Raw genomic sequence first — 21,314 nt, 5'->3', positions numbered from 1 at the left:
CTAGTTCATAATTGTTCATTAAAAGATGCATCTATTAGCCAAGTCAGGTATAGCAATTCTGGAAGGGGTGGAAGAGAATTTTTAGTTTGGAAGAATGCCCGCATTCTACTTAACATACAAAATATATGAATGCATTTTACAATATCTATTGTTTGCTGCAATTATCCTAGATCTTGAAAAGAATGCATTAGCTTTATAAGGAGCTTTGTTATAATAATGATGGATAATGTAGAGTCCGCAAATGTGTTTAAGAGCACTCATTCTGTAGCAGACTACAATTAGCAAACAGGAGCAATCTGCTTTAAATCTAAAATAAGCAGATCAAGGGCAGAGAGATCTACGATTCTGCTGCTCTTAACTGGGATCTACAAGCTGTCCTCATATTGTTGTGCACCGTTTCCATATAGACTACACAGAAAGATACAGGTTAACAAGTACTGTGTCCAACATTTAAAAGAGGAATACAGTATATACGATACAGGTAAGAACAAATGTTCAAGGGCGAATCTCAACATGAAACATTGTCAAGCATCGTTCCTCACGGCAACACAAGGAAGAATACATAATACCTTAATCCTATAGTATACCGTATAAGAAAAAAAGGGGATATGACCAAGAACTCTTGCATGGAAGAGTTCTTGTCACAGAACTGTTACACATGCAGAAACAAAGGCCAGTGCTGTTGCACTCTGCAATGCCTTACGCAAGTAAGAGGTGACGTGGGGTGGGAGTCACAATGACCCAGTTTGCAAGTAACAAGAAGCCACTATGGGGGAATTTCCCCACAGGGCTTCTTGTCATGGTGGTGGTTGCCACTTTGAATAATCAAGTTGCACTGGGGACACACCGTAGTTTGTTATGTGTGAACCCGGAGAGAGTGGGTTGTTGGGGTTCTTGATAAGCCACGCAGAACCCATGGGCTGTTTTAGGGGTGAGTGGCTTGTCAAGCACCCCCAAAACCCACCCTCACTGGGTTTGCATATAATGACAAGCTACAGTCCACCCCCACCGCAGCTTGAATATTCAAAATGGCCACCACTGCAACAGTGAGAAGGCCCACAGGGAAATTCTCCCACAGTGGCTTCTCATTACATACAAACCAGGTCCTCATTATATACAAACCATACAAACCTAGTAGGACCAGGATAGGAGGAGAGGGGCAATCCTACCCCTGTCAACAAGATGTGAACACCCACCACCACCAGTGCCACCCTGACTCCAACACAAGTGTCAGGAACCGAAGCCTAAACCCTTGGCAAGCCACAGGATGAAGCCTAGGAACAGGGTGGCGACTAGCTCCCACCAGCACTGGCATCCACAAAATTGAGCCAATGATCTGTATACTGCTAAAGGGGATGAAGCTGTTTTAAATGGCCATTCAAATTGCAATCTGAACCACCAAGACTGAACTATGAAAGTCCTATACCATCTTCTCTATCAGATGCTATATAGCACTTGAAGCCATCCATTGGCAAATACAGCTAAAAAGTCTCAATGTTTCACATACATGACACAGGAGTAACATAGCTTCTCTGCTAAAGGAGTGCAATTGTGCATAAACCATGAAATTGGGCACTGGTGAGACGACGGGAATACATACACATTAAAAACAAAGATGTACTATACAATAAGCAAATTCTTAGATCTGTGTGTTTTTCAGAATGAGAGCTCCCTTCAGAACTGTTTAGTACTAGTGTTTAATACTAGTACTAATTGGTGTATTGTTACAGAACAACCCGCTGTGAAGCGGCTACAAGCAACATTAAACATGAGGCATGCACAAAAGGAAGTTCAACTCAATAAAGGTTACCTCTTTTACTATAGGAAGGCTGCATTTCTTCGTCATGTCTCTTCCTCCCCCCCTCCCCACTGACTCATTTACTGCAATTATACATGAAAGTTTGGGAGAAGTTTTGCACACCATGACAAGTCTTATTTTATTACAAAAATGTGTAATGCACATTTCAATTTCAACATTCTCATTAGTTTGGTTTCTATAGCACATTCCAGTATACACCTCGCTTTAGAGTTCTTTGCCTCAACGCTTATTATATGCCAAGGTGCATTCTTCTGGGTTTCATGATGAATACAGGAATGACATGGCCCTTGCCCAGAGAGACCGCATCCTAGCACAAGCACAATTTCTAACCCAAGTCCAAGAAGCCTTTTCTTTTCCAAGGTGCTGAGCCCGGCATTTTTCTCCTGTAATACAGCGGGGACATTTGCTCCACATTTTAGGCTGCATCTGCGCTGGGCTTTCAACAACAATAAACCCAAATAGCTTGAACGAAGCTGAAAATAGACTCGCCTGGGATTTCCTTTCAAAGTAAGACTCACCCTGGCATGACAGCAGGAGGAATCACAAGCATTAGCTGAAGTCGTGCCTGATGCAAAGCTTCCGAGAGGTGAGTGAGCAAGTGAATCAGACCCCTGTAACACAAACACGGCATTAGGTCGATAAGTAAACTCATGGCACAACACTCCCTTGTTTTAAAATGCTCAGCTTAAAATCTAGATTTGAGTCAGGAAATACTCTCTTCCAAAGTGAAACATTCAGCCCTGCGTGCTCCATCTCTAATTGAAATAGGATGCAGCAACAGGAGAGGGAGGTGTTTTGGTTTGTTTGTTTGTTTTCCAGTTTTTAGGTTAAAGTACATCTGTTCTCTTCCCCCAATTGCTTCCTTGGGCAAATGAACTCAACCAGCCCCCTTCTTACTCTTTGGTCCCTTCTTTTCTTCCTTAACTTCCCAAGGATCTCAGTGATTCTACGCCTTAACCTATGGTTGGTTAGGATCAGGGATGCTTGCAAGGCCCTCAGCAGAAAAAGGAAAGCTCTGCTTGGCCTTGTTTCCTTCCTGAAGTGGTGACTCCCCCCTTGCAGCAATTGGAGGGCAATACTAGCAGTGCCAGGCTGCTCCCTTTTCATCCCCCATTTGCTGCCACTGACAGACTTGAAGCCCCATCATCACCAGCACAGACATTCAGTTAGATGCATTTAAGCACTCATGAACTTGAGCACGCTCCGGGAGAGAGCGCAGGACAGGAAGGCCTGGCGTGCTGTGGTCCATGGGGTCACGAAGAGTCGGACACGACTGAACGACTGAACAACAACAACAACTTAAGCACCCAAAGGTATCCCATTAATAGCCATTAGCAACTCAGGCTCTACCAGTAGAGCCAGGAGACAACTGATTGAGATGAAACTGCGGTCCGACATTCTTCCATTGTGTTCAAAGGCACGTAAACTTGCAGTAGCCCCACTGCAATGGTCTATCATCATATATTTTTAAAAGCGTTCAGCAATGAAGCACAGAAAGGGGGTGGGGGACATGAAATGGTCCTCAACTGTGAGAGGGTGGTTGAGCAAAAGACTATGCAGTTATCTACTTGTAGGGCGTACCCTTCGGACTTTTGCCATTAATTTAGTAGAAAAAAGTGAATTTGCTGCCTGAATAAAAGGATTTAATAAACATCCAGACCTGCATGTTAATTCATGAATCCAAGAGTTAACTGAATAGACATGTGATCATCTCTACATCCTGAATGGACAAAAAAAACCCTCTGCTTCTCTCTGCTGCATGAGCTCATCTGGTTTCTTTGTCTCCTTTTGCAACTCTGAAAAGGGTAACATGTATTACTAGGTTGTGCAGAGAAGTACACAGCACACACACACACACCCCACACACAAAGGAAAATGTAGGATCAGCTATCTGGACTTTGCTGCTAGTACTTCAGCAGTTTTCAGAGCACCACAGAACATGACATCACCTCCCAACTAATACATGTCAAAAAGAGATTTTGGCCTACACAACACACACAGTTATTTTATACACTTTTGAGGATATCCATCAGTGTGAGATAGTGTGTGTGTGTGTGTGTGTGTGTGTGTTACTAATCTTGCATTGTATAGGTGTACTTGATTTACGGCAGAGGTAGGAGAAGGATGGCAGTTTCTGTTGTAAGAAAAATAGCCAGAAAGATTTAAGTACTGGCAGACTAACTTGTCAAGCCATCCCTCTGGCCCAAGAGTACTTCATGCCGATTCAAGGGATTAGTGGTTAATGCTCAGACTTCATTTAAGTGTACTCCCATTTGTCACCCGAAATAGACTATGTAAATCAAGTGTGCATGCACTCTACCATCCCCAAACAGCCCTTGCTGAATGCCCATTTAAAAGCATCCTATAAAATATGTCTCTGTTAGTCTCAACAGTAGTCTTTAGTGCTGTTTTCCCATATTATCACTGTCAAGTTGGAAAAGGAAAAAAAATACACATGGTGTATTGCATTTTTTAAAAAGTATAATGAGGTGGGAGCAACCTGCCTTCATGTCAAAACATTGTTAAATATTCATTATGTACTTTGCCATTGTCAAACTTAACTTCAGATGTTCCTCTGAGGCACATGCCACTTTGAGAATCTATCCTCAACCAATTAAGGTTTTGTTTTTACTTTCTGGCCACAGCTCCATTCAATAATGTCAGCCTTCTGAATATACAGTGCTGAATATATAACACCTTTTGCTTCCTTACCCTCCAGCTCATTCATTAAACATATACTCAGACATTTTGGCCATCACAGAACTGCTCCGTCCTACTTGAAGCTGCTAAGGATGCTGACCTCAACAGAAATTTTATCCCAACATACTATTTGTTGCATGTCTTCAGAGTCTCAATTTAACGCTAAGACTCCCATCCGATGATCACTCTCCCTCCTGGGAAATCCTTAATTTCAGGGAATTTAAAAACAAATTAACAATTCAACAAAACAAAACTGTCTTTGTAGACAACTAATAAAAAGTTAAACACAAATCTGAAAAAGCCATCTCAGTTCAAGAATGAGTTATTGCTGGCTGTCCTTTCACTATCCTAGGCAATGGCAAGGAAGGAAGCCAACTTACAGTATGCCTTTGATTAATAGGTTAAATTTCCAAGGCTCAGACTGAAGTAATGATGTGCCAACAGGGTTTGTTCTTTTACTCCCACAGTTAATAAGATGAAGGTCAAATGCAGATGTTCCTGCAGCATGTAGTGAAGGCAGCACACTTACTTTGCAAGTCAACTGTGCGAGGGTAGCACCATCTACTGTCTACTAATGGCCGGAACAAATCAATACATGTGCCTTTTTCTGCATAGAATCAAACTCAGGTCTGTGTAACAAATCATGATACAAGGCCTCCATAACACACTGAATTGTGAGGAGCAAGGAGTTGTAATCTTGCACAACCAGTTGTTTGCAAGAGAGATTTGGGATGAATCAGGTCCATCACCCTCTGACTATTCCAACAACTACAGCTCAGAAATCAGAATGCATTTCAAAAGTTAGGAGAGATGAGCTGAGACTGGCAGATTAGAACATAAGAACAGCCATGCTGGATCAGACTATCTAGTCCAGCATTCTGTTCACACACTGGACAACCAGCTGTTGACAGGAAACCCATGAGCAGGACATGAGTGCAACAGCACCCTCCCACCCATGTTCCCCAGCAACTGGTGTACACAGGCATACTGCCTCTGATACTGGAGGTAGGATATAACCACCAGGACTATCCTACCCAGGCCATTGATAGCCTTCTCCTCCATGAATTTGTCTACCTCCCCTTTTAAAGCTATCCAAATTGGTGGCCATCACTACATCTTGTGGTAGCCAAATCCATAGTTTAATGATGCACTGTATGAAGAAGTAACTTAGGAACATAGGAAGCTGCCTTATACCGAGTCAGACCCTTGGTCCATCTAGCCCAGTATTGTCGACACTGACTGGCAGCAGCTCTCCAGGGTTTCAGGCAGGATTCTTTCCTCGCCCTACCTGGAGAAGCCGGGGACTGAACCTGGGACCTTCTACATGCAAAGCATGTGGTCTGTCACGCTGAGCTTAGCTGTCCTGAATCTCCCACCAATCAGCTTCATGGGATGACCCTGGGTTCTAGTCTTATGAGAGAGAGAGAGAGAGAGAGAGAGAGAGAGAGAGAGAAATGTCTCCCTATCCACATTCTCCACACCACGCATAATTTTGTACACTTCTATCATGTCTCCCCTTATTCATCTTTTTTCCAGGCTAAACAATCCCAGCTGTTGTAACCTTCCTTTATAGGGGAGATGCTCCAGCCCCTTGATCATTTTAGTTAGATAATAAAGTTTTTCTCCAAATCACAAGCAGATTTCATTTTACATTTCCTTCCCTTGAGTGAGAAGGAGGAAGGAAGGCAAGAGGAGGGATGGACGAAAGTCCCTTACCTGTTCTCGAAGCTTGCTTCGCAGTGGGGGGGAGGCGCTTCGGTTCTCCCCCCGAAGTTCAGGCAAAGGGGGGGAGGCACCCCGCCTCACCCAGCTGAAATTCAGGCCGGGGGGGAGGCGCCCCATCCCTCGCTGGCGAAATTCAGGCCGGGTAGAAGCGCCCCATCTACCCGGCCGCGAAAAAAAAAGTAAAACAAAAAACAAAAAACACACACACCCGTGATAGGCTACGTAACAATTTACATAGCCTATCACGGCTAGATTTCCAAAGTCAGCCGAGATAGGCTATGTAAATCGTCACGTAGCCTATCACGGGTGACTTTGAAAAAAAAAAAGCGCGTACGCAAATGGCGGCGGCCCATGGGCGCCGCCATTTGTGTTCCTTATTTTGACACGTCTAGTCTACGTAAAGATTTACGTAGACTACGGAGAAAATAAGGGCAACGCAAATAGCGTTCCCTTATTTTTGCCATAGTCTACGTAAATCTTTACGCAGACTAGACGTGCCAAAATAAGGAACGCAAATGGCGGCGCCCATGGGCCGCCGCCATTTGCGTACGCGCTTTTTTTTTTTTTTCAAAGTCACCCGTGATAGGCTATGTGATGATTTACATAGCCTATCATGGCTGACTTTGGAAATCTAGCCGTGATAGGCTACGTAAATCGTTACGTAGCCTATCACGGGTGTGTGTGTGTGTTTTTTTACTTTACTTTTTTTTTTTTGCAATGGCGGCAGTGGCAGCCAGTCGGGAGACCGGCCGCTGCCCCCGCCCCCGCCGAACTGCCGCCGAACCGCCGCCAGGACCCGCCGCCAAGAGGGACATTCGGTCACAGTAAGTCCCATCTCGGGGGGGCGGGGGGCCGGCGGAGAATTTCCCCACCTATTTCAGGGGGCCGAATGCATTGGCATTCAGCCTCCCGAAGATTCGTGGAGAAATTCTCTGACATCCCTAAGAATGTGAGCCCAAGGCTCATGCCTGCTCATCCTCACAATGATAAACCATGCTTTAGCATTACATCGCACTGGACTGCTCTCTTCACTCTTCTCTCCACCAATATTTGTCCATTCAGAACAGGTTCAAAAAGGAAAATGGGGAAATAGAAGCACTTCTAAATTTCCTGTTGTGATGTGCCATGTGGGCCTCATGAATCTCACCCGCACTCACTCCATAGGCTGTAGCTGACCCCAGCGGCTCAGTGAGCTGGTTCGGACATGGGTTGTCAGGCAGGAGCAGGAGCAAGACAGCACACTCCCTCCAGTCCTCCCTCCTCTCTTCCAATTAACAACCTATGATGATCACTCCATTCATAGGTTGTTGGTGTGATGTCCAAACCCAAACCTCTGAGTTGTTTAGGGGTTAAACAACCCAGAGTTGACCTACAATTTGTTGTTTAACCTCTCAACAACCCAGAGTGTCCAGGTTTGGATGTCACACTAACAACCTATGAAAGGTGCGATCGTACGTTGTTAAATGAAAGTGGGAGGGAGGAGCACATTGGAGGCAGTATGCTTGCTCCTGCTCACACCTGCCAATCTGTGGGTTAAATAACCCACACATTTGTGTTATGTGTGAACCAGGTCAATATCTTGCCATGGATGAGATGTCAAATTTCCAAGGACCAAAGAAATCAATAATGGCAGCCAGTTCTTGTGTTATACCAAACCATCACAGTAGTTAAACTACTAGCCTTTAAACTAGCCTTTTAAACTAGCCTTTAAACTAGCCCACTGCTCTCAAGATGTTTTGGGCTACAATTCCCAGCATTTCTTACCATGTTGGCTGGAGCTGATGGGAGTTGAAGTATGAAACATCTGCTGGGCATTGGATTAGGAAGACTGGTTTCAATATTTCAGGTCCAGTTCCTGAATCTTTCGTTATTAGGGAAGTACAAGTTTCCTTGTAATTAGTTAAGGACTTAGATATAGGATATGCAACAGCATTGCATACAAGTGTCCTGAATGTGGGCTCATCTCTGTACTTTCAAACCTCTTTCCCTTCTACACTGTTATTAAATGATAACAGCCTTGTCCTCCTCTGAATCTTGTCACTCTATAGACAGATTGTTTTACAAATTGCTGATAAAATATTGTACTGAATCAACGAGCCTTAACTATGGTAGAAAATAATCTCCAGGTACTTTAGCTACACATCCTTGCTTCTGATTATCCACAGGTCATTAGTGCTTGCACTGAAATCTGAATTCTACTTCTTTCACCTTACTTGAAATAATGAACATGCTATTGTTCACATGATCGCTTATACCAAATTAAAAGAAGCATATCATCAGAACCGAAGTAACCACAAGTTCTTTCTCTGTCAAATTAGTTCAGCCTGAACAAGACCAGCAACAAATAAATGTCAGACACTGAGAAATAAAATGGTAGGATAGACCTATGGATGGTTTCAGATCCATTCTTTCTAATGTGTCAAGACTAAAGAAAAATTACAACCCCCACCCCCAGAAAGGTTAGTGGATCACAGGAAAAAATATCACAATACTGCCACTGTGTGGATATAGTATGAACAGCATGACAGATTTCAAGTACCAGAATATACTTCATGCAGCTTTTGTTTGTGTGGGAAACAAGCACACAGTTTTCCTTTTGCTGGTGTGGGAGACAAGCATACAGTTAGTATCTGGCAGCATTTCATAGATAACATGCTCTTGGTGTGCATGAACGAAAGACAGAAATGAAGTTTTAAATACACTTGTATCAAGTTTTTAAAATGGATTGACAGCCATGCAGGAAGGTGAATTTACAATCTCATTTCCTGCATTCTCATTTCAGATGCATTCTGTCTGAAGTGCATCTTTTTTAGTCTTCTACCCATCATTTTTTCCCATACAGTAGCTGCATACATTTGGGAATGGCCTTTATATTTTAACCTCTCGTCCCTGTATAGAAGTGGGGCAGGAAAACCTTGTCAGTTTGACAAATGTGTATTTCCTTCATAATTCCCCCTCTCTGCACTCCACTGAAACTGACATGGACAGGGAAAGCACAGTCAGTTTCACAGATTCTTGAAAAAACTTCCCTTCTCTACCCACTCTCCTTGCCCTTATTGTGTCTATTGTTCTGATAAGGAAAGGGGCAAGACTTGGGGGAGGGGGGGGTTCCTTCAAAAGAGCATGCATGCGTTGTTGTGCACAGCAATACTTTTTAAAAAATGGACAAGGCAATGGAAAAACTGCTATAGGTTTCCCCTGACCTTCCGAGTTTCACAGGACAGCAGTGGGGTGGGAGTGGGAGAAGAGAAGAGAAGAGAAGCAGTGAGGGAAATCAAAATGGGGTGTGCAAGAAGGCTTGCTGTGGGACTGCATCCAGGTCTAGTCACAGGGCAATATGAGCCAGCATTCAAGTCAGACAAGTGGCAGAGTGTCTTCTCCCACACTAACTGGAGGGAATGTCCTGACATTTAAAGCTGGAAAATCATAACTAGTAAAAGGTGGCAACAGCCATTAACTGAAGTGGGAGAAGATTCCCAGGTAATAATTAAAGTGGTTTAAAATGTATGTGTGATTTCAGCCTAATTCTGTCCAGGCCCAAGTGATCAAGCTGCTTATCTTGACAAGGAATGGTGTTAAGTATGTGTCTTATGCAGGTGTTCTGCACAGCGCCTAGATATTTTAGATGCTGAACAAACAATGAATATTTAAGTATAGGTTTAACAGTACTGTTTAATTTCAATAAGAATAAAACAGATTCAGTGAGACAGATACATGGAGCACATATCTATACAGTACTCCAAGAACTGTGAATCCAGCACTGGGAATTCCTCAATCCGGGTCAGAGTACATTTACACAAACTACACAAACACATGGATTAATTTGGAGGCCACGGTAGGGGTAGGGCTTCCAATTTATGTTTCTAGAGTTGGGGAGAAGGCAACAACAAAAACGAACACAGAAGCATGCTAAGCAAGAAGACAGGAAACACTGAGAAACATGTAGGAAACATAGAGACAAGGAGCCGAGGTTTGAGCCACAGATGGGCACTAGAAGGTAAGGATCAAAATCTACTATCAGGGCAGTGCTCCAGAGGCAAATCAGAGCCCTTCCTATTTATTATCGTTAGTATTCATTGTACTTGTACCCTGCCTTCCTGCCAAAAAATGGCACTCAGGGCAGCTTACAGAACCATTTAAAATTGGTTAAAACAATACATTAAAATGGAATAAAAACATTACAGAAAAAATGCTATTAAAAACAGCACCCAACCCAACAAACCTACCTACAGATTAAAGGTCTTCTTAAATCCAGCAGTCTTCGCTTGCCAGGGGAAGGACATCAAAGAGGAAGCAAACCTAGCCTCCCTTAGCAGGGAGTTCCACAGCCTGGGAGCTGCCACCAAAAAGGCCCTCTCTTGGTTCCCCATCAAATTTGCTCCATTACACACACTGCCTTGGAGAAGCAGCAGCTTTTGCCAGAGCAATGTTCTCCTTCCTTTGGAGTGACCAAAGGAGGCCATGAGGGGAGCGGCAAAGACATTGATCGTTCCAGAGACTGATCTTTTGCAACCCTGCAACGTGTTGTTCGTCTAAATCAGAGATAGCCAGTAGGCAGCTCCTTCTCTGCAAGTAGCACACGCAGCTGCTCACATCTGCCCCCCAACATCCAAACTGCTGGCCCAGGCAGTGTTGCTTCTCCACAAAGGCTTCTGTAGAAACAGGCTTGCCAAGACCAGCAGCAGCACACAAGGAGCCAGCCAGCTGCACCTCAGCCTTCCCAGCTCCCACTGAAGACACTTCCCAAAGGCCTCTGTATCAACTCCCCTCCAGACCCACAAAGGCTGAGGTGCTGCTGGCAGGCTCCAAAGTGGCGCCCTGTGCGTAACTGTTGACCCGCAGGCAGCACTGTTTCCTCCAGGAGCAGCATTGCCCAGATGTGCAGCTTCGGAGCTGGCAGGTGCCCCTCAGCCCAAAGGGGAAGTCCTCTTCCTCTGGGACTTCCTCTCCATCTCTGCCCTACATGACAAGCTGGAACAATTCTGCAATGCCAAACCCCTTACCCTGCCTTTTCTCTCACACAAGCCCTGTTACAGTCAATGGGTTGGGTCCAGATTTAGTCATATTTAGAGTAGACCACTTGAAATCAATTGGACTTCATTTAGTCATGACTAACTCAAGTCCTATCAATTTCAATGGGCCTGACCAAATCTGGATCCAACCTAATTTTTCCATAATGGCATCCTGTTTCTTGGTGCCCATCCAGGGGATCCAACCAGTTATTAACCCTCTTCTGACCTTCAGATGTTTGGTTAAGAAGACCTTCTTGTTCAGGAAGGCTCTTGGTTGCTGGGGAGAGCCTAAGGCTGGTTTCTCCTGCATTTTTAGCATTTGTGGATTTAACTTGACAATGTATTATTTTTAATCAAAGTTGATTTTTTAAAATGCTTACACACACACACACACACACGTACGTGTGTGTGTGTGTGTGTGTGTAGTAGGCAACCCTGAGAGCCCATTTGGATAATGAATGAGAGGCATAAAAATGGTTGCAATAGATACAGTTGTAGAATACCATTCTGACATACTTCAAGCAAGCATTTAAACAGTATGGAGTACACAAGTGTATAATTAAGGTGCCTATGACAACACACAGCAGGGGGATGGGGACCTGCTTTAAGGCTCAATCTACATACAGCATGTCATTCTGCATTATAGGCAGGGGTTCACATTTCCACTTGCCACCTTGCCAGTGTGCAAGGATGACAAGAGCAGCCCCAGCCGTCCTTTCTCACTTGATGCCAAGAAGGGGCAGGGATCATCCCCACAGGTGTGTTAAGCTTCAGAGAACTCAATGACCCAACACAGAATCACAGCGTTGGAAGGGAGCTCATCACCTAGTCTGCACTGAGCATCGAAGATTCCCATTGCCCTCCCCGGCTCCAAGCTAAAAGAGAAAGGTTAGAGCTGGTCATTTTGGTGGTGGGAATCGGAACACCTTGACTGGCTGCTGCCAAAGCAGCCAGCTCCAACCTCCCTCTTCAGCTTGGAATGGGAGAGTATGGTGGGGATCCTCCCAGTTACACTGAGCCTTCCAGCCCCAACACCAGCCCTTGCGCCCTTTCCTCAGCCATCCACAAGTTTGGAGCTGGAGGGGAGAGGAGGGCAGGGACTGTTCCTAACTTCCCACAGAGGTGCAGTGCAAGATCAGGGACTAAGGCTGTAGTCCCATCCACATCTACCTGGGAGTAAGCCGCACTGAACACAGTGGGACTTCTTTTCAAGTAAACATGCAGAGGATTGTACTGAAGGGGGAGGGTAAGATCCTGGCAACCACAAATTCTGGCTTGGCTACCAAGACCAACCACAATTTGTGATCCACGGTTAAAGGAGCATACGGCAAAGGCCGGAATCAGTCATAACAACAACATGCATAGGGTCTCCTCCCCCCCACAGCTCCCAGAAGTATACTTTTCCCTTTAGAAGGTAACACACAACCCTTCGTTCAAACAACATGGTGTTCTGCCTTCACTGATGCAATTAATCTACTGTTCATCTTCCCTGAAAACAGCTCTTGAGAATGTTATAGTCTTGTTAAAATCCTACTGTCAGATTTAAGAACCACATTAAAGCCAAGTAATTATACCTGTCATACTTAGGGATTGTATTTTCTCAAGCAGCTGCAAAAGCCATGCAGAAACCATCAACATTACTCTTTCAAGTATGGCGACAGGCCTTTGTGTGGCCTGAAATTGTTGGCCAACAGCAATCAGAATAACAATTCTAATCTTGGTAAATACCTTGACTGAAACACTTAATGGTGTCTTTGTTGATATCTCTATTGTTAAAAACAAACAGCTACTGAGGCAAGATTTGACAAGCAAAAAAGGAGAAAGGAGTAACATCGAGAAAGACAGCAGGAACTGGATTCATTCATCTTTCTGAAGACCATTTCTCTGTACCAACTCTTTGACACTTGGCCTCATGTTATTGGATTTCACAGGTGTCACAAAGTCGGTGCCAGCAGAGCTTACCTCTGTGAACTTTGAGTTACCAGTTCACATAAAAATGTGGGAAAGTCCTGACAGCTGAGTGTACCACCTTGGAAGCTGCAGCATGTACTTTTTCCATGCTGCTCTAGTAACTTAGGAAGATCTGGGCCACCTGAAAAGAGCCCAAGACTCAGTATCTTTCCATGTCAGTATCATCCCAGTTACAACAACCACAGTTGCAGGTTCCAACCTTGGGACCTAGCTTACCCTAAGTTACTGAAGCAGCACACACTGAGGGCATTCCCACAACTTTACAGTAATATCAGAAAAGACCCTCCGTGGTACTTAATGCTGTGGACAAGATTCTTTACTATGATTTACTTACATCATGCTCTTAAGCATGTTTACTCTGAAATGAAACCCACTGATTTCAGTGAAATTGCTTCAGTGTAACCATGCTTAAGATGAGTCATGAATGGCCCAATAAAAATCTGAGACTTACGCTTGCTTTTGATTTCCTAGCTGACTCCAAACTTCAGCCACAAAACCATCGAAGTTTTCACTCTAGAATAATGAAAACATTGGAGACTGATCAGAATAAATGCACAGACAAAGATCATGGACACTATTACTTTACCTTTACTTATGGCAACAGTTACAGATGTCTGGGAAAAACTTTTGTTCATCTAGTCTTTGGCTCTTAATCAGCGGTGGTCTTATCTTTCCTGCTGCCCGTGTTTTGCTACTTAGAGGTCTGTGTTAACTGCTTTTGTTTTAAGCTTTGTCATTATTTGTTTTATCTGTACACCAGCCTGAACCCTTGTCAGATGGCTGTGCATACATTTTAGTGAATAGACATGAGTGAATTTACACACAACCATGCTGTTCATGTGTAGAACGCATCATCATATCAGTATTGTGCCTCTGTATCTAGAAGGCACATAGTGGTTCTATGAGTACTGAATTTAACCTAGCTCCATTTTTTACCCAAATGCTAACGGAACTGATCCTAAATGGGTTGGGGCCCAAGTATCTGAAGGAGCACGTCCTCTTATACCCAGCTGTCTACACCTTAAGGTCATCAGAGCAGGCCCTTCCCTGAATTCTGTCTATAAGAGAAATGCATTCATCATCTACAGAAGTGAGAGGTTTCTCTGTGGTGGCAGCCCAACTTTGGCATACCCTCTCTCAGGAAGTACACCAGGCACGAACATCATACACCAGGCACCAACATTTACCTAGCAGTCTTTTTGGTGCTAGGTAAAAAACATTTTTATTTGCCTAGGCATTTTAAATTTGTTTTTTTCAGCTGGTTGCAGACTTTATGCTTCTCTATTTTCCTATATTTATGTTTTACTTTTACTGCAGTGAATATCTGATTTTTGTGTATACCATCTCTGAAATCCTCTTTTGGATGAAGGTGTAGTCTAGGCTTCTTTAAAAAAAAAAAAAAGTAAAATAAATATTGGGCACTAACAACTCATTTACAGATTTATTTCTGCACGTAGGAGTCAAATTTCATTTAGGGTGCAATCCTATGCATGTTTAGACAGAAAGAAGCCCTACAAGCCCTTTTTTTCTGTCTAAACATGCATAGGATTGCACCCTTATTCACTTCTGAAACTCATGTATAAAACGGAGTTAAGTCGTTGACCCTAGCAACATGTCACTCACAACAGTACATTATTAATATATCAACAGACATTTGGTATTGTATTGCTTCTTTTACTTCTCCTACATATGAACTTACCTTGGCTACTTGAACCAAATTATTAGAAAGCTCTTCTATCTCATCTTCACTGCCAAACACACTCTCGAAGTCCTGGTAAGTCCACCCTTCAAACAAAATCCGTGGTACTAAGGATTTTTTAAAAAAAGAAAATATATATTTTTTATTTTCTACTCATCCATTTTTTTGCTTAAAGAGTTTATATATACATGCAGCCTTCATTCTTTAAATACGGGATGATATAAAGGAAGAAATCTAAAGGGGAGGGAATGGGACGAGAGGGGAGGGGAAGCATTTACTGTTTGTATTGTATTGGAAAATGAATGAAATCTAATAAACTGTTACAAAAAGAGAGAGAAGACCATACAAAAAGCCATTAATTTTCTACACAATTAGGAGAACTGCTTTAGTTTATAATAGCATCATGAAAGCATGCCTCAATGGCTATATTCCATTCCTTCCCTTCCTCCATCTCCTACAACTTCCCATGTTTATGTATACACTTCAGTTTTAAATACATGGCCTCTTCGTCATACATATAGCAAAATTATGGCAAACATACACACATACATACACCCTTCCACCACACTTAACATTTGATGTGGGCCTCCATGTGGCAGCCCATGTGCTCAGAGGCCCCAAATAACATCATTCTTATCAACTATGATAGCGCTCTTCTAGTACTTGAAAGGTGGTCACAGAGAGGAAGGCCAGGATCTCTTCCTGATCATCCCAAGAGCGCAGCACATGGAATAATGGGCTTAAGGTACAGGAAGCCAGATTCCGGCTGAACATCAGGAAAAACTTCCTGACTGTTAGAGCAATATGACAATGGAACCAATTACCTAGAGAGGTGGTGGGCTCTCCCACACTGGAGGTATTCAAGACGAGGCTGGACAGCCATCTGTCAGGGATGCTTTGAATTGGATTCCTGCATTGAGCAGGGGGTTGGACTCGATGGCCTTGTAGGCCCCTTCCAACCCTACTATTCTATGGTTCTATGACTGTAAGTGTGTCTGTGTGGGAAGAGGGAGGGAGGCAACAACTAAGCAATTTAGTCTTCTGTGCGTGCAGAGCCCCCACATCACAAGCATTGTCAAAGGGGAATTGGCTCTCCCATTTGTTCAGTATGTGAACTGGATCTTTCCCCAAGATAAACATCTGAAGCAGGCCTTAGAAGATCATGAAAAATGTGATATACAACTCACCAGAACAAAGTACAATTCTCCAGTTGTGCTGAGAGCAAGCTATAAGAGCTTGATACCTTCACTTTAAAAATCTGCCAAACTGGGGGAACTAGCTAGGTCATCATTCCCTCTAATGTTCAACTTTGGTAGCCTGGGGCCTTCAGTTATGAAGCAGTGGTTTCAGGAGGTTAAGAAAGAAAAAAAAGGGGGCTTCCAGTCTGACTAGGCCACTCAAGAAAGAAAAAAGCTGTCACTTCTTTTCCAGGCTGAATAGACCATTCTTATCAGATGCAAGGGATATACTGCAACATTTTGTTATGATTCCCCACTTGCCCTTTATATTTTCCAGCTACAAGAACATAACGAAACATACCTAGGCTGTATCCTATACATCAGGGGTCCGCAACCTTTTGGGGCCAGCGGGCACACTAGGAATTTAGAGAGAGTGTCATGGGTACTCTCACAAAATGGATGGCTTGACCATTCATAAAAATGGCTGCCATGGTGGGTGTGGCCAGTCACAAAACACTCATTTCCCAGAAGGGAAACTAGTGAGACTAAAAGAAAAGCAACTTGCCCAAAACCCTAATAAAGGCAGAGGCAGGGTCTGAGCTCTAAAGCACAAAGCCACTCTCTTGAACCCAAATAAAAATGGTGATGCAACATGTCATCATGTCTGCCTCCCAGTTTAGTTTTTTTTTTTTTTTAAGTGTAATTTTAAAAAATCTTTGGAAATAAATCACAAATCAGGAGAGACAAGAAGCCTGGGGGGCACCAAGGGGGGGGGTCTATAGGCACATTGGTACCCATCACCATATTGGAGACCCCAGCTATACACACTTACCTGGGAGTGAGTTCCATAATGGGGTTTATTTTCAAGTAGACATACATGTCTACTTGTAATGCACTGCTAGCCATTATAAGGAACAAATAAGACAATTTTGCCCAGTGGCTGGATATGGGAGCCCATAACAACAAATTAATTAATTTGTGAATTAATGTAATTCATTCAATTAAAATATTAACAAAGTAATATTTATATGCTGTCCATCATTGGAATTGGTTTCAAGGCGTCTTACACAATTAAGACCTAAGTGTTATAACAAATGGATAAATCCTCAACGTTCTAGCTCACATTTTAAGTAATAAGAACATAAGAGCAGGCCTGCTGAGTCAGACCAAAGGCCCCTCTAGCCCTACATGCTGTTTCCTATAGCGGCCACCCAGATATCTATGGGAAGCCCCAAGCAGGACATGAAGGCAATAGGGATCAGTGGCAGGGGTGGGGGGCGGAGGGAGATCCAAGATATTTTAGGCTGGTTAGATCTCAAATATGGAAACTTAATTCCAAAGTCACCTATTTTGATGTTTTTAGCATTCTTCTTGACTTCCTTCATCCAACCTGTTTGAAGATAAAATAAGATTAAAATATGAACATGCCTAATCTCTAAGAGCCTCATCTTCCAATGTAACAGTGGCTTTTAAGGTTCTTTCACTCTGTGCCCATCAAAGTAGTAATGGCTCAGTCAGGGATAAGCAGCCAGGTGTCCTCCAGTCGTCCTGGCCTATAACTCCCCAAATCCCTTACTGTTGGCTATGCTGGTTAGGGCTGATGGGAGATGTAGTCCAGAACATGCCTGGGAAGTCCTTCAAGCAACTCAGGGGGTTAGGGAGGTGCCACCATAGCTGTGGTCATGGGTAGGGGGAGGTATGGTGTTGGGGGATTAACAGGCCAGCTGAGGAGAAGAGGGGCTAGACACCTTATGGCTATCCCCTCTTCTGGTTCTTCCCCCAACCAGATGGTTCCTAGCAGCCTTACCAGCTTGCCATCAGGTCTGGTGGTGCTACTGCTGAATGTCAGGTCGGCCCAAAATAAAATCTCCCTCATCCATGGTTTGATTGTGGATGAGGGGGCTGACCTGGTATTACTGAGACCTGGGTGGGGGAACTGGGAGGGGTCACTCTCTCCCAGCTGTGCCCTCCTGGGTACTCAGTGCAGCACCAACACCAACTCGAGGGTCGGGGAGGTGGGGCTGCCATGGTCTATAGGGATTCAATCCCTCTCTCCAGGCTTCCTGCTCATTCAAGTGCAGATCTTGAGTGCTTGTACCTTGTGTTGGGTACCCGGGACAGATTAGGGATTCTGTTGGTGTACCGCCCACCCTGCTGTCCATCAGACTCCCTGCCTGAGCTAATGGAGGTGGTCTCGGACTTGGTGTTGAGGATCCATAGGATGATGGTCCTGGGGGATCTCAACTTCCATGCTAAGGCCACTGTATCCGGGGCAGCTCAGGACTTCATGGCCACCATTACAACCATGGGGCTGTCCCAACATGTTATCGGCCCAACGCATGTAAAAAGACACACACTTGATTTGGTTTTCTCGAATGAGCAAGAGGATGGTGATGTGAAAGTGGAGGAATTAACATCCTGTCCCTTTGTCATGGTCAGATCACTTCCTGTTGAGGTTTAGACTCTTGGCAGCCTCCCCGCTCTGCAAGGGTGGGGGACCTATTAAAATGGTCTGCCCCCGGAGGCTAATGGATTCCGATGGATTCCAGAGGGCTCTGGGGGATTTTCCTGCCGGTATGGCTGGTGCTCCTGTCGAAGCCCAGGTTGCTCTGTGGAATGCAGAGATGACTCAGGCGGTTGACACGATCGCGCCCAAGCGCCCTCTCCCTCTGAGTAGAGCCCGGTCAGCTCCTTGGTATACACCTGAGCTGAGGGCAATGAAGCAAGAGGGGAGATGGCTAGAATGCCGGTGGTGGAAAACTCGTGCTGAGTCTGACCGAACAGACTCAGTCGTGCTGAGTAGCTATCGAGCCTACTCTGTGGCGGTGAGGGTGGCAAAAAGACAGTTATTTTCCACCAGCATTGCATCTTCTCAGTGCCATCCAGCAGAGCTTTTCCAAGTGGTTCGCGGCTTCTTACATTCTGGGCCAGGGAGAGAGAATGTGGAACCCTCGGTTGCACGCTGTGACAAGTTTGCACGGCACTTTGAAGATAAAGTTGCTCAGAATCGCCATGAATTGGACACCATGATTAATGCAGTTCCATTGGTAGAGGCGTTCAGAGCACCGTCTGGTCCAGTTCTATTGGATGAGTTTCAGTTATTGAGGCCTGAGGATGCGGACAAGGTGCTTGGCCAAGTCCGATCAACCACTTGTGTGTTTGACCCTTGCCCTTCATGGCTTATTAAATCAAATAAGGAGGGGATGTCCAGCTGGGTCCAGGAGGTTGTAAATTCCTCCTCGAGAGAGGGGGTGGTGCCAGCTGCTTTAAAAGAGGCAGTAATCAGACCACTCCTGAAAAAGCCTAACCTGGACCCGGAGGATGTTAACAGTTATAGGCCAGTGGCCAACATCCCCTTCCTGGGCAAGGTGCTTGAGCAGGTAGTTGCAGAACAGCTCCAGGCAGTCTTGAATGAAACGGATTATCTAGATTCATTTCAGTTGGGCTTCAGACCTGGTTTTGGAGCGAAAACTGCCTTGGTCGCCCTGTGGGATGACCTCTGCCGGGAGAGGGACAAGGCGAGCACGACCTTGTTGATTCTCCTGGACCTCTCAGCGGCTTTTGATACCATCGACCATGGTATCCTTCTGGATAGGTTGTCTGGCTTGGGAGTTGGAGGCACTGCACTGCAGTGGTTCTGCTCCTACTTGGATGGCCAACTCCAGAAGGTGGTGCTGGGGGATTATTGCTCTGTGCCATGGCAATTATGCCATGGGGTTCCACAGGGCCCAATTTTATCCCCCACGCTGTTTAACATTTACATGAAACCGCTGGGGGAGGTTATCCAGAGGTGTGGACTGAGGTGCCACCAATATGCGGATGACACCCAGCTCTACCTCTCTTTCTCATCAAACCCAGGTGAGGCAGTGGCTGTTCTGAATCAGTGCCTGGGCACGGTAATGGACTGGATGAGGGCCAATAAACTGAAACTCAATCCAGACAAGACGGAGGTACTGTTAGTGGGTGGTTCGTCTGCCCGGCTAGGTGATATTCAACCTGTTCTGGCGGGGGTTGCACTCGCCCTAAAGGATCACGCTCGTAGTTTGGGGGTGCTCTTGAATCCAGAGCTGTCACTTGAGGCACAGGTGAACTTAGTGGCACGGAGCGCTTTTTATCAGCTTAGGCTGGTATACCAACTACGCCCTTATCTGGACAGAGATAGCCTAGCTACAGTTATCCATGCTCTGATAACTTCTCGTCTGGATTACTACAATGCGTTATACATGGGGCTGCCTTTGAAAATGGTCTGGAAACTTCAGCTGGTCCAAAATAGGGCAGCAAGATTGTTAGCAGGGACTGGCCAATGAGCTCATATTATGCCACTACTTTTCCAGCTGGACTGGCTGCCAGTCCATTTCCGGGCCTGATTCAAAGTGCTGGTATTAACATCCAAAGCCCTTAACGGCTTGGGGCCAGGTTATCTGAAGGATTGCCTCCTCCCATATGTGCCTGCCTGGACCCTAAGATCATCCTCAGTGGCCCTTCTCCATGAGCCCCTGCCAAAGGAAGTGAGGCGGGTGGCTACTAGGAGGAGGGCCTTTTCTGCTGTGGCATCCTGGCTCTGGAATGAGCTCTCTAGTGAGGGTCACCTGGCACCTAAATTGTATTCTTTCTGGCGCCAGGTGAAGACTTTTTTATTTTCCCAGGCATTTTAGCTCTTTAGACTTTTAGCTTTGCTATTTTAAATCTGTATTTTAAATCCCTGCACTGCTGCTAGGTTTTATTCTGGTTGTATTGTTTACTGTGGTTTAAATGTTTTATATATTTTGTATTGTTTTATTGTGTGCTCTTTGGTTTTAATTTTTGTGAACTGCCCAGAGAGCTTCGGCTATTGGGGGGTATAGAAATGAAATGAATGAATAAATAAATAAAACGTCTAGAGAGAGCAGGGAAAGAGCCTACCCCTAATGGACCATTATGCAAAACCCAATTGCTAAACACCATCAGAGATGTATAAATTGCTAAGCAATTGTTTCAGTCCCAGCACAGACCAACTCATAGGCATGTGCGCTCCACATAGTACAATCGTTTTTGCTTTTGGCTGAGTCAAGGTGGTACATGCAAGGATACCAACACTTTAGAATCATTCAAGGCAGCAAGCATATGAATGTTCCTTACTGTATGGCACCAGCCTGAAAGCACTGGGTATGACTTGGCCTACCGACATTCACTGACAGATTTGTTGCAGTTAACTACAAGAAGTAAGTCTC

At 44.6% G+C, this 21,314-nt stretch overlaps 1 protein-coding gene across 9 annotated transcripts in view; it reads right to left on the bottom strand.

The window, feature by feature from the left end:
* Window positions 1-21,314, bottom strand: part of CHID1 (chitinase domain containing 1) — a 150,549-nt gene that overhangs the window by 117,581 nt on the left and 11,654 nt on the right. For 8 of the 9 annotated variants that reach the window (XR_014792131.1, XM_084856414.1, XM_084856404.1 and 5 more), the window contains 4 exons: window positions 17,450-17,494; window positions 14,927-15,033; window positions 13,679-13,740; window positions 2,338-2,430 (listed from right to left, as the gene is read on the bottom strand). Coding sequence is in view for 8 of the 9 variants with exons in the window: in XM_084856414.1 (XP_084712540.1) it covers window positions 2,338-2,430; window positions 13,679-13,740; window positions 14,927-15,033; window positions 17,450-17,494 (307 nt within the window). In the remaining variant the exon portion in view is untranslated. The remainder of the gene's footprint in view (window positions 1-2,337; window positions 2,431-13,678; window positions 13,741-14,926; window positions 15,034-17,449; window positions 17,495-21,314) is intronic. The other variant, XM_084856423.1, reaches the window with a different exon arrangement.

This window comes from Heloderma suspectum, chromosome 1 (assembly GCF_057233095.1).
Source record: "Heloderma suspectum isolate Gila_16-S chromosome 1, 16-S_ref, whole genome shotgun sequence".
NCBI lineage: Eukaryota > Metazoa > Chordata > Lepidosauria > Squamata > Helodermatidae > Heloderma > Heloderma suspectum.
Note: the sequence above shows the minus strand (reverse complement) of the source record. Positions and strands in the feature narration are given on the sequence as shown.